This window comes from Lissotriton helveticus, chromosome 2_1 (genome assembly GCF_964261635.1).
Source record: "Lissotriton helveticus chromosome 2_1, aLisHel1.1, whole genome shotgun sequence".
Lineage (NCBI taxonomy): Eukaryota > Metazoa > Chordata > Amphibia > Caudata > Salamandridae > Lissotriton > Lissotriton helveticus.
The window spans coordinates 1,962,247,170-1,962,261,053 of NC_136059.1; the positions used below are offsets into that span (position 1 = coordinate 1,962,247,170).

The 13,884-nt window shown below is 45.3% G+C and overlaps 1 protein-coding gene across 2 annotated transcripts in view; it reads left to right on the top strand.

Moving 5' to 3' along the window:
- Positions 1–13,884, top strand: part of ARHGAP10 (Rho GTPase activating protein 10) — a 998,059-nt gene that overhangs the window by 652,257 nt on the left and 331,918 nt on the right. For both annotated transcript variants that reach the window (XM_078676901.1, XM_078676902.1), the window contains exon 15: positions 5,616–5,703. In XM_078676901.1, the coding sequence (XP_078533027.1) occupies positions 5,616–5,703 (88 nt within the window). The remainder of the gene's footprint in view (positions 1–5,615; positions 5,704–13,884) is intronic.

Below are 13,884 nucleotides of genomic sequence, written 5' to 3' on the forward strand. Positions count from 1 at the left end.
GTGGCGAGGGGGTGACGCGGCGATCACGGGAGACAGAAGAAAAAAGGGAACATCAAAGTCATCAATTACGCTGATGATACGCAACTTATTCTCTCTCTGGAGGGAGAGCAGTCCATCTCAGCAGAAGGGTTTCATAGATGTTTAGGAGATATGTCACAATGGCTGAAGGAGAATTCCTTACAGGTTAAAATTGCTAAAACTGAACTGATGCATTTCGTGACGCATAGGAACACGGGAGGGGCCGCCCATGAATCTATGGCCCCCAGAGTTCCCCAACCCCGGCCAGCCGGTTAAAATAGTCCGTAACCTAGGGGTTACATTTGATTGTAACCTCTCCTTGGAGGTGCATGTGGGGAAGGTGGCGAGCTGCTGCCTGGCGATTATTCGCTTTCCGAGGAAGATCTTTCCTCTTTTACCCCATTAAGCCAGCGCCCTGATAGCACGAAGCACGATACTTAGCCGGGTAGACTATTGCAACGCTCTGCTCCTCGAGTCCCCTAAATTCCTGCTAGACAGGCTACAGCGGGTACAATCTGCCACTGCTAAACTGGTTTTAGGCTGGTCAAGGCGGTCTTTTGCCTCTGGAGCACTTACGGAGCTGCACTGGCTGCCCGTGACACAGAGAATTAAATTTAAATCTCTGTGTCTAGTATTTAAAGCCTTGCATGGAAAAGGACCAACCTCTTTTCAGCAAATGTTTGAGTGGTACGTTCCGGGCAGAGCGCTTCGCTCTTCGAGAGGAATGTCAATAAAAGTACCACGCTTTAATAAAGTCAGAGCAGGGGGCAGAACATTTGGGGTGGCTGCGGCCAGGCTGTGGAACACTTTACCTCTTGAACTGCGGCAACACAAGGATCTCCTCGCGTTCAGAAAGAACCTTAAAACTTGGCTTTTCCCCAAGAACTAGGCCTGTGCATTAACCCCCTCCTGTGTTGATATGGTCTCTGAGTTACTAGCGCCAAGATGCCTGTCAGGTGGTAGCGCGCTTTAGAAATTGTATAAATAGTAAATAATAAATAATTGAGTGAAGCTTGCTATGAAGGAGAAGAGGTTCGTCCAATTGCTTGAAACTCCATTGAGCAGAGGGAATATTTGCATTACTCTGCCCCTTTTTCTCATACTTTATTCCTTCTCTGTCTGCTCTTTTACGTCTCTGTAGTCCTACAGCATGTGCTGTCTCTCACCCCTCTATAATGTTGTACCCTTACACGTATTATGTGCTCCAGTTCATATTGTATGATATTTGTTTCCACTTCCCTGGCACTTAGCACTCTTGTGTCTTTTATTCCAGTGTTTTTTCCATATTTGTCCTACCTATGAGGTATTTTAACACTTTTAATATGTATAATTACACATAAATAGCACTGATGTATGTAAATATGCCTTTTTATGGTTTTTAACCGAAATAAAAGCTTTTGACTGACTGACTGACCATATTTTTAGGTCTATAGGTCAGGAATACATTTCATCTGCTATTCCTAACCCACTTTTTAACTTCGATGTCTTGTGTTTTCACCTTTAATATGTCTGTGGCCTTCTAGCAGGCCCAACCACTTCTTCTCTATTGTCAGGGTTACACAATTGATTATTTCCAACTGCCCTCTCGGTCATTCTGTTGAGGCATCTTTCTGTATGCAGGGCAGCTGTGCCGTTGCACAGAATGCAGAAATGGAAAGTAGAAGTGAAAGATATATTTGTTCAACCTGCCTCCTAAACATGGCCTGTGACTTTAGATTACAATCTTTCCATAGCATCCCATATTGCAAGATCTATTTCAGCCAAGTAAAATATAAGTTAACTTAAATCAGTAACTTTAAATAAGAAAGTATTATCAAAACCAAATTTGCAGCCCACAGGCAATGTGTGCTGAAGATATCAGTGGTGAAGATATTTTCGTACTACCTTTAATACAGTTATGTAATTTGAATTATATTGTGCTGAGATTAGAAAAAGGTCATTGCTAAGGGCATGTGCAGCTCTGTCTGTTATCATACCTTATTCACGACTGTGTTTGCTTATGCCTGTCAGCAGCTACTTAAAATCACCTGGTGTACAATGCACACACTGATAAAGGGGAAATTCACTGTGGTTGCAAGTTAAAGATTTATGTTCGAAATAATTCTTGTACCAACTTTGCTATTCCTTTCTAAAGTGGTGACAAGGTGTTTTATGAGCAGTTCTGGATTACCAAAGAGGCAAAGTAGACACTGGCCTATAGGGCCCCACTTCTTTTAGTGGCCTGCGACAACGGATCAAAATAATATTGATTTGATCTTGAAAAGAAATTGCAATCAAACTTTCTTAAATTGTTTCCAATTATTTTTTGTTTAATTACATTAATGATTGTTAATTTTTAGTTTTGTGTAATAAAATAAGTTTATTAAAATTATTAGTTGGTAAACCTAAAAACGTATTCGAAGATAATTTGCAGGGGGGTGGCAAAAGTTCGACTGCCTAGGGGCCTCCACAGGATTTAATCTAGCACTGTTTAGGAGACAGCATCTACTGCAGGTCAGTGTTGCCTCGTGGGTGGGGCACCCCTTTCAGTCCATTTGGCGTAACTTAGTAGGCCAGTGGAAGAGTTGGGAGATAGGAGAAAGCACCACATAACTGAAACAGCTATTCACCGTTTTGGACATTGGGTACATACAACTCTGGGTAAAGTTTGTTGCCCCAAAACAGCTGTCCTTATATGAACGTGGTCCCTCTGTTGCAAAGCAGTGGATGGGAAGTCATAGAATTTTGTTAAAAATGGCTACATCTGGTGATCAGTGACTGACTTGTTTACTCTTAAAAATGCCCGATCGACCACCTCTAAGGCGAGAATCTCATCATTGAGCCCTACCTTATTCAATATTTACATGACTCCACTTGAGAGAGTAGTTGCCCCTTCAGGGGTGAGGATCATCAGCTATGCTGATGATACTCAGCTGGTGGTGGGCCTCACTCAGTTGGCAGAACATCCGGAAGTTTTACATGACTGCCTTGCGAATGTCTATAGTTGGATGTCTCGCTCCGCCTTAAAGCTGAATGGAGGAAAAACAGAGCTGATGCTCCTGGGTAATGCCAGTCCCTCCATCATTGCTAGCTGTTGGCCCGGTCTCTTGGCGACCCACCATCTCCCAAGAAGGAGATCAAGTCATTGGGAGTGTGGTTGGAGGAAGACCTGTCCTTTCGGACTCACGCCAGGAAGACCGCGGGGGTTTGTCTTGGCTTGCTGCGGTCAGCCCGTAAGGTGCTACCATTGCTTCCTGACTCAGCTAGGAAGCTCCTGATGCGTGGCCTAATTCTATCAAGGCTTGATTTCGGGAATGCGCTGTTTCTTGGGGCTCCGGAAGCCACTTTTAAAACCCTCCAACAGGTGCAAAACGCTGTGGCGAGAGTCCTAATGGATGTTCCTAGAAGACAGTCTGCTGCTCCAGCCCTCAGGACGCTTCACTGGCTCCCCGTGAAAGAGCGGGTGAAGTTTAAGGCGTTATGTACGGCCCATAAAATTCTGTATGGCAAGGGCCCCCCCATCCTTAGTAATATGGCCCGTCCTTATAAACCCGCACGTCCCCTGCGCTCAGACCTAAAACATCTTCTGCAGTCAGCAAGAGTAAGGAGAGCTCGTTCTGGGGGCAGGCGTTTCTCAGTGCAAGTGGCGACGCTGTGGAACTCTCTGCCCCTGAAGATTCGTTCGGAGCCCAAGATACTTCTGTTTAGGAAACTCCTTAAGACCTATCTATTTCCACAGTAGTGTCCTGATCTGACTCTCGCCATCTGGTTCTGTTCGCGCCGGGATGCCCCCGGGTAAGCTGAGCGCGCTACAAATTTCATATAATAATAATAATAGTAATAATCCAAGTGGTCTCGCTGGAGGTGTGTGGATTTTCTTTTTGGTTAATGGATCACTCAATAAGGAAGAAGGCTGTTGGTTGCGGTTCTCTCTTACTAGGTTTGAATCCCTGGCTATAATAATCGTCCACAGTGGAATTTTGCTGAGGAGGTTAAGCTAGGTAAAGGAACGGCAGGCTACAATAGAAACAAGCATTTGCAAGAGTTTTAGCTATTGGCATTGTAAATGAGAATGCCTTTTATTTATCTGTTTTGATATGTAACACATAAATAAAAGGCATTGTCATTTACAATGTCAATAGCTGAAACTCTTGTAAATGTGAGACCTATTTCATTTCAAAGAAGCGGCCACCATTGTCCCAGGCTGCTTGGAAAGTGAAAGCACACTCAATGCTGCAAGAAAGCATTTTGTGCCGGTAGTAGGATAATCTCATTAAAGAAAATAGTGCTTATAGACTAAATAAAACATACTGTGTAACAACAGAAGTAAATGGGGCTAGTCCTCATGGCAGGTTACAAATGAAGACAAGACCGTACTAAGAAGGGACTAAAGGGCCTATTAACAAATCAGAAGCCAGCATTTACAAAAGACAGTGACACAAGCCAAAAACAAATATGGACTGAGAGTGGGCAGGGCAACAAGTTCATACTCCATTACAGCATGCCTCGCAGAGCAGCGCATGCGCTGCCCAGGCTCAACCTTGAAAAGAATGTGCCACCTGGAGCTTCTGTAGAAGTAGATGCTGTGGTGTGTTTGTAATGGGCTAAAATTAATTTCAACATAGTTTGATAGTGTTTTTTGCACATTATTATTACCATGGAAATTAGCTTATAGGCAAATAATATTGTGGAATTTGTATTCATAAGTTTTTAACACAGTTTTACGGAGTATTAACTCTTTTTCATCCGCTCCAGTCTCTGGAGTAAAAATCTCAGAACTCTGAATAAGGATGATTCTATTAAAATGTCCCTGCATGATAATCGACAGATTGGCTGATGGAGTGGCCCCATTCTCTCTGGAGTTATTGCATCTCATTTAAGGAGAGTCTCTGTGACCACAGTATTGCTATTTTAGTAATCTTGCAGTCCACAGAACCAGTCCACAGGCAAAATTGATGTTTTTCTTGTATCAGCTATGTTTGGGGCCCCTGCTGCCATCTTCCAAGGAGTATGTTTGTGGGACGTACTGACTGTGCTACTTCGTATATGATTCGCAATCCCTGTGCATCTTGATGATGTGTTTGCTAAACGACGGGATGAGGCTGGCAAAGCTACAAAGACGTTCCCACATTTACCTGTGGCTAAGCCACTTTGCAAATGAAGGGCCCCTTTGGGATCGTGTGGAAAGGAGCAAATTGCGTCCTAGCACAATCCATTCCATTTCAATCCAGCATGCAAAGTGGTAATTGCTAGAATGGATACATGACAGCTTGTTAACATTAGCACCGGGTGTTAAACAGGCTGCCCAAAATAATATTCAACACACTTTTTAAAATATAAAGTTAAAAAATATTTGTTTTGTGAGTTTTAATGGATTGTACTATAAGTATTTTCTCCGCGTGGTCGCATCAGCAGAGCCTGGCAGCGTCATTAATGTGTACCTCTGGTAGACTCCCTTCAGAGGCTGCATTTAAAGTTTGCCTTTAAAATGAAGGTATGCAGTTTGATGTTTGAGTTGAATTGAGAAGTATGAATGTGCTTGTCAAGCTGCCCGCAGCAACTGCCATTCAGGCATAGCTTTTAAATGCCTCTCTGCTTTTCCCTTCTACTCACTGCAGATGCAAAAACATACAATGAAGTTGACCTTGAAAATTCTGAAGAATGGGAGGTGAAAACCATTACCAGCACGCTGAAACAGTATTTGAGGTGAGAATTGTATGATTTAGTATTGTAGTCGATTTACCAATAGCAGTATATAATTGTCCAATATTTTTTTTGTTCTTTATTGACCTAAATTGAACGTACTTATTGCTTTAGTATTTTGTTGTTGTTGTCAACACTTTCAAATAGTTTTGTGTCTGGTGCTATTCCATTCTGCACTTGAAGTAGTGGTGGTGCCACCGCCATGTTGCATACCAGGATATGCTACAGAAAGACGTTGAACTGAAAGCTGTGAACAGATGTTCATTTACAGTTGTAATGAACTTTGGCAGATACATACTCGGCTGGACCTGGCAGTTTTATTTTTTACCCAAAAAAATAATTCACTAGCATCGGGTGAGGCTGTCCAGCATTGTGTACGGATTTGCGAGGCCTCACGAGAAGTGATTTAACGGGACTATATAAGACCCTAGTCTCTTGTAGAGTTAGTTAATATTTTCGACGCGTGTACAGATGCAGGATCTTGAGCTACAGTTTATTGCGTTTTTCCTCATTTCTTTAGCAAGATTATGTTTTTAAAGAAAATACCATGTAACCCCTAGAATTTTCAGGGTAGAAGCCACATACCGAGTGTTGTATGTAGATATCTAACAGACCCTCATACCAATTGCCTCTCATACCTTGGGAAGTCTCACATTGTTTCCTTGTGTGACTTATGCTTTCAGATGCACCCCAAAACCCAGAGAGAGAATGATGTTGAGCTTACCCTGGCCTATATGGAGCGGAGGTTAGGGGCCTCTGTCAAGTTTTGCTCTCTTTCCTGGAGCTGTAGGTCTCAGAAATACAGAGGGAGAGAAAAGAAAATAGCAAATCTCTCTATTGGGACCTAATAGTGTCCTCTTTACATGCCCAGAATACACAGTTAATCTGGAAACAACCAAGAAAACAAAAACAAGAGAAGATGCACAAGGAGAGGAAAAAGATACCCATCAGCCCACTCATAAGTGGAATCTCGTCATCTGGGTATATGTTGGTAAATGGTGTCCTCTAGGGTCTGCCTTGGAAACAATCCATAGGACTGCCTAGTGATGGACCCAGAACATTTCACCAACAGATGACAGTATATGAGCGGGAGGGGTTGAGGTTGCAGTGCTCAAAGAAAAAGAAGAAGAAAAGGAAAATAATCCAAGTGATTCTAAAAATACCTACGATGATGTCATGAAATACTTTATTAGGGCTGACCATCAAAGTGGTATGGTTAAAAACAGTATGCTGATAGCATGTAAGGAATTGCTACCCACCAATGTTGTTATTCGGTCAACATGTTTCAGCCTCAAGGGCTTTCGTCAGGACCTATGGTGCTACTGCAACACTTACTTAAGTGATGTGAAAGTGGGATCTACATCTGCTTTCCAAACTGAAAAGAGTGTATCTTCTCCCTTATTGTGGGGAGAGAAAACCTCACCTCACCTGGCCACTGCTCAGGAAGAAAGGGAGGCCACGCACTCTCCGTCGTTGCCTCGGAGTGAAAACTGAGCCGAGGGGGAGACCTTCTGTACCTTCCATGTGTTTTAGTGTCTAGTTGGGGGACTAGGTACCAGTAGGTCTATAATAATTTTTTCCCCTCGGACCCCCCCTTAACCGTTTATCTCTCTGCTCTTTCCTGGAGCACCAAAATTCATTATAGCACAAGAGGTTTTCATTGCGCTCTCACGTGAAGAATAAAAGATGCAGAAGTTTCAGGGAGTAATTAAACTCACTTGAAGTGTGTTTTAAATCTGCTGGCAAACAGCAGGCCCAAATTGAGGACCTTCAGTAAGCCATGTTGGCAATTTTCACCTCACAGACTCTGACATGCCCATTGGTCCCACCAGGGCTGGACTGGGAACCACAACCGGCCCTGGCAAAGTGCTCGGCCGGCCCCCCCTCCCCACTCGGGGGGGTTGGAGGTACCACCAAGCTCCTTGCCGGGGCCGGTTTTCGGCCGATTTTGGAACAGTGCCAAAGGGACCCTGAAACAAAACGGCCCCCAGGGGCCCAAAACCGGTCCCCACCCTTGCGGCGCACCGGGGGATTGCCCGGTGCCCGCTATGGCCAGTCCTGCCCTGGGTCCCGCTGTTAGCACTTGCGTCATTGGCACTGATCCAGTGCTTAATTTGTAAATAAGTGCCAGGGCCCTCGTCAGGAGACTGTAGTAAACGTATACTCCTCACAACATGGCCTCCTTTGGTCATTAGACCTTTCTCTATGTTCACACCTCTTAAGTCTCCCAGAATACCTATGTGCATTCTACTTTGTTCTTGAATGTTCCACACTTGTCAGTTGATGGTCTGGTCATCTGGCGAGGTGTAGTGCTCTGCTGTATCTTAATAAACCTATCCTGTAACTCAGCCAGAAGTATCTTGTGATCATCTACTTTCATCTACATCAGAGACCACTGCAGCTTCCACCGCACATTGCCCTGCCAGCCTGCCAGTGATAGTAATAACACCCCTACTAATCATCACACTCCTACAAGTGTGACAATTCATGCTATTCCAGGCCCCCAAAGCTATAAGAATGGCTTGGTTGGCAGGTAGTTGTAATTTTTAATGTATATTGAATGAAAGATTCACTGTTGTTGTGGTCATATGAGACAGCACCACCCTCTGGCAGATTGCCACAAGTGCCAATGCTGTGCCAAGCACCTGAAACCACCAGCTCAAATTAAGCACTGCAATGATCAGGCCTTTGCATCACGATCCTAACACTGTTGATCTCAACTATGATGGCTAATCTGAATCCAGAAGTGGACACTGTGCATTTTATGCCATTCCCAGTGTTGCTGCCCTTTCTTGAAGGACCAGTATCAGCACCTTCTTTGTTGCCGTGAACCTCTAATGACTGTCCTTATAAAATGGAGAACCATATAGAGGTTTGTTGAATTTGTACAGGAGAGAGAGTTACACCATAAAAGTAAGATTATGAGGCCTGGGACAATTACTAGGTTTAATTTGGGTTTGTTTCTGATCAGCTTCTCTCCAGGACTAAGATGATGAGAGGGGGCAGCAATTTATTGCCTCATTAGCAGATAAGTTCAGATATATGAATTGACCTACAAATAGTGAGTGGCCTGGACTCTTCGACAGAAGCTGAATTTTCAGCTTCAGAACGACCCACCTTTACAAAACACTCACATTTTAAACTTCCCTCATGCCTCATAACTGATTCTGTCATTTAATGAGGCACACAGGGACCCCGCAGGGCCTAAAAAACATTTTTTTTAAAAGAAGAATTTAAGTTGGAGCCGTGCTGGATCTGTGGATCCAGCTGAAATGTTTTTTTGTTTTTTTAAAACCAGTGTGGGCTCATTATTAATTGGCCACCTGGTGGGCCGGTTTCCGGGGGCATTTTAAAAATAGAGGGGGGTGTAGAAGCCCCCCTCCAGGTGCTTATTATGCCTTGGGGACCACCACCTCCCTGGGGCTTGCATTGCTTTGAACAAAATAAATGCGGGTTTGCCTGTTCGTCAAACACCATGCCCTGGGGACCACCAGATCCCCTGCACAAAATCTCCAATTGTTGTGGGGGGGCCATGTGGCCCTCCCACAGCCCTGGCATCCGCCACCTCCACGGGGAAAAATTAAGTTAATGCAGGGGCCCGTGGGGCACCCCTGCAGTCCCAGGGCCTGCCACCTCCCTGGGGCTATGCCGTCCAAAGAAGGGGAGGCCATAGATGGTCCTGGGGACTGCCACCACCACCACTCCTACTATGTCCCGGGGTGCCCACTCCCGGGACACAGCAAACTATGCTCCCCTTTCAGCAAGTGAGACCATTAAGAATGCTCTTGCTTGCTGAAAGCGGAGCACAATTGCTTTTACAGAAAGGGAAGGAGCACACCGGGGGCAGAGTCAGCACAAGGCTAGAATGTAGCTTCCACGCGGCTCTGCACTTTTAAGAAGTGGTCCCCCGTTGAAAGCGGTGTACTCTTACACAGCAGATCATGAAGAGCACACTTCTCATAAAATTATTATGAGAAATGGATTACCGCACAAGTAGTGTGAGAAGTATTTTATGTGTAAACTTTATGTCTATCCTATGTTTGTAAGTCCTGACGAAAGCTCCATAGACCTCCTGGCCCAGGGAGCTGAAACATGTCGACAACCTTTTCTTTGCAATACTACATGGCCCAGTAACTCGGCCTATATCTAGTATATAAACCATTTTAACCAATGGAAACTTGCCTGAAATAAAATTATAAGGCATTTTTCTCATTTTTTAAAGAATTTTTTTAAGAACTCTTTATTTTTATTATTTTTTCTTCACCTTCCTCTGTGGGGAAATCCTTTTTGTCTCTGGACACTGCACTCGAGACTGGAGGTGCCTCTGGATGAGGCAAGCAGTACACACAAATAGGAATAACCCTATGATAACTGCCTGAATGTCAATGTGGGGCGGATGAAACCAATATACCGCAATTCCATCTAACATTGACTTCTTTGAGGGTTTCCTTATCCACACTGAACCAAAGGTTGAGCAGTGTTACAAGTGTCCAATTTTGTTGATTAAAAATATACATTACCTTAGGGAAAGAAACGGACACACAAAATCCTCATCCCTCCCTGTTGATTAACCGTCATTATTAATTGGCCACCTGGTGGGCCGGTTTCCGGGGGCATTTTAAAAATAGAGGGGGGTGTAGAAGCCCCCCTCCAGGTGCTTATTATGCCTTGGGGACCACCACCTCCCTGGGGCTTGCATTGCTTTGAACAAAATAAATGCGGGTTTGCCTGTTCGTCAAACACCATGCCCTGGGGATCACCAGATCCCCTGCACAAAATCTCCAATTGTTGTGGGGGGGCCATGTGGCCCTCCCACAGCCCTGGCATCCGCCACCTCCACGGGGAAAAATTAAGTTAATGCAGGGGCCCGTGGGGCACCCCTGCAGTCCCAGGGCCTGCCACCTCCCTGGGGCTATGCCGTCCAAAGAAGGGGAGGCCATAGATGGTCCTGGCGACTGCCACCACCACCACCACCACTCCTACTATGTCCCGGGGTGCCCACTCCCGGGACACAGCAAACTATGCTCCCCTTTCAGCAAGTGAGACCATTAAGAATGCTCTTGCTTGCTGAAAGCGGAGCACAATTGCTTTTACAGAAAGGGAAGGAGCACACCGGGGGCAGAGTCAGCACAAGGCTAGAACGTAGCTTCCACGCGGCTCTGCACTTTTAAGAAGTGGTCCCCCGTTGAAAGCGGTGTACTCTTACACAGCAGATCATGAAGAGCATACTTCTCATAAAATTATTATGAGAAATGGATTACCGCACAAGTAGTGTGAGAAGTATTTTATGTGTAAACTTTATGTCTATCCTATGTTTGTAAGTCCTGACGAAAGCTCCATAGACCTCCTGGCCCAGGGAGCTGAAACATGTCGACAACCTTTTCTTTGCAATACTACATGGCCCAGTAACTCGGCCTATATCTAGTATATAAACCATTTTACCCAATGGAAACTTGCCCTGAAATAAAATTATAAGGCATTTTTCTCATTTTTTAAAGAATTTTTTTAAGAACTCTTTATTTTTATTATTTTTTCTTCACCTTCCTCTGTGGGGAAATCCTTTTTGTCTCTGGACACTGCACTCGAGACTGGAGGTGCCTCTGGATGAGGCAAGCAGTACACACAAATAGGAATAACCCTATGATAACTGCCTGAATGTCAATGTGGGGCGGATGAAACCAATATACCGCAATTCCATCTAACATTGACTTCTTTGAGGGTTTCCTTATCCACACTGAACCAAAGGTTGAGCAGTGTTACAAGTGTCCAATTTTGTTGATTAAAAATATACATTACCTTGGGGAAAGAAACGGACACACAAAATCCTCATCCCTCCCTGTTGATTAACTGTCATTATTAATTGGCCACCTGGTGGGCCGGTTTCCGGGGGCATTTTAAAAATAGAGGGGGGTGTAGAAGCCCCCCTCCAGGTGCTTATTATGCCTTGGGGACCACCACCTCCCTGGGGCTTGCATTGCTTTGAACAAAATAAATGCGGGTTTGCCTGTCCGTCAAACACCATGCCCTGGGGACCACCAGATCCCCTGCACAAAATCTCCAATTGTTGTAGGGGGGCCATGTGGCCCTCCCACAGCCCTGGCATCCGCCACCTCCACGGGGAAAAATTAAGTTAATGCAGGGGCCTGTGGGGCACCCCTGCAGTCCCAGGGCCTGCCACCTCCCTGGGGCTATGCCGTCCAAAGAAGGGGAGGCCATAGATGGTCCTGGGGACTGCCACCACCACCACTCCTACTATGTCCCGGGGTGCCCACTCCCGGGACACAGCAAACTATGCTCCCCTTTCAGCAAGTGAGACCATTAAGAATGCTCTTGCTTTCTGAAAGCGGAGCACAATTGCTTTTACAGAAAGGGAAGGAGCTGTATGTTAGCAGCCCCCTCTCTATTAAAGCAATGCCTGCTCCTGTAAGGGCCTTCAGGGTCCCACTGCCGTCCCCATCACTGGTGTGTGGGTGCCTTGGGTGAGCCAGGACCCGCGGCCTTTGCGTAAATGAGAGAGTTGGGAGGGGGACAGACATGGCTCCCCCTCCTCAGGACTTTATGTAAATAATGGAGGGGGGGCTGCGTGGACCCCCCCTCCTAGTGCTCCCAAGAACCCCAAGAACCACCACCTCCCCGGGGCATTAATAGAAAATTGGATCGAGCTGCACAGACCCCCCCCACCGGTGCTTCAGAGGAGCCCCGGGGACCACTACCTTTCCGAGGCTTTAAACTAAATTGGAGGGGGCTTTCGAGATGCCCACCCACTGGAGATAGAAGTTTGCTTTCACATGGACAGAGCTTTGAGAGCTCCTGCCAAGCAGGAGCAAACTGTAAGTCTACTCTCAGCTATGAAGTGGGCAGAAAAACTGATAAAAGAATTGCTCCTGCACACAGAGAGCAGCATTTTTGCTGCTCGCTGTGTGCTTCAGCAATGCCAGCTCCGGCTGGAAGTGTGAAGCCAGCAGGGACCGCACGGACATTTAGGCTCCCCCATGGTCCTCAACGCTGCACACTGGATTCCCTTGATAGACTCCAGGTCATCCAGCATCCAGAGGCCTGGCCTTTGGGAATTGCCGCTCCCCTTGAATTCCTTTATGGAGCGGATTGCATCGCTGATCTATTGCAGTACAATCTGATCTGTAGTGACTGTGATGAGTGGTTTCTTTCTTCGTATCTCCTGGTGAGAGAAGTGTCCATGGTTCTCCCTTTTAACTACCCTGAGTATGCAAATCCCCACAATTATCTGGAAGCTCTGTTGGTTTAGCCCCGCCTCGTATTCCTTAGTATTTTGTAAAGGTCTCCCTGCCTTTTCCCACTTTGATGGACATCTTATCAAAAGGCCCCCAAGCGCATTTCACGCCGATTTCGGTGATGCTTTCTTGATGCAGGAGAATAGAACATCTCCACCAAACAAAGAAGCACTTACTTCAAAAAGTTAAGAGGAAGCACCCTGCTTGGTGGAGATTCCCCTCTTTGTAGTCTTACCAGATTCTCTAGCAAGGATTCATATAATCATGGATTTTTGGATCAAGGCCACGAGGAAGAATCACATTTCCGATATGACATGCACACAAGGTCACTGGACACATTTAATTGTGGTCCATTGCACAGCTGGAGTGGAAATTAAGCACTAGACATTTACCCAACTTGGTAGCACTTACTAATTTGCCAATACGAAGTACTCCAGTCGAGTAGACATTTTGTGCAAAACTGTGGACTCATGTTGGATAAGGAGACAGGTGAGGTTCCGTTCTGGCCCAGTCACTCACACAGCTACTGACACACCCACACACTCAGACACCCCATTTACAAAAGGAGGCATAGACTCTAGATACCGCACCTATCAAACTATGGGGTATATTGTAAATGAGTGGTGCTCAGATCAAGGCAAAACAGCTTCCTGGGTCCCCATAATTGGATATGTACATCAAATAGATCAGCACCCACTATTTATTGTTATATGGAATCTTATATTTTCTAATCAAAACAAGATTAATCAATTACACCTGGAACTCGCAACCCGGAGACAGTGAACACGCTCAGTGAATCGTTTACTAGGTTTATTTGCCGACATGGGCTAAAACCACAAAGTTGCTGAATCTGATCAATCGTGTTTTAACAAAACGAAGATCCTCATTTTTTAATTAAGGACCCTTTGGACTAATGAATGTGAATGATTGACTG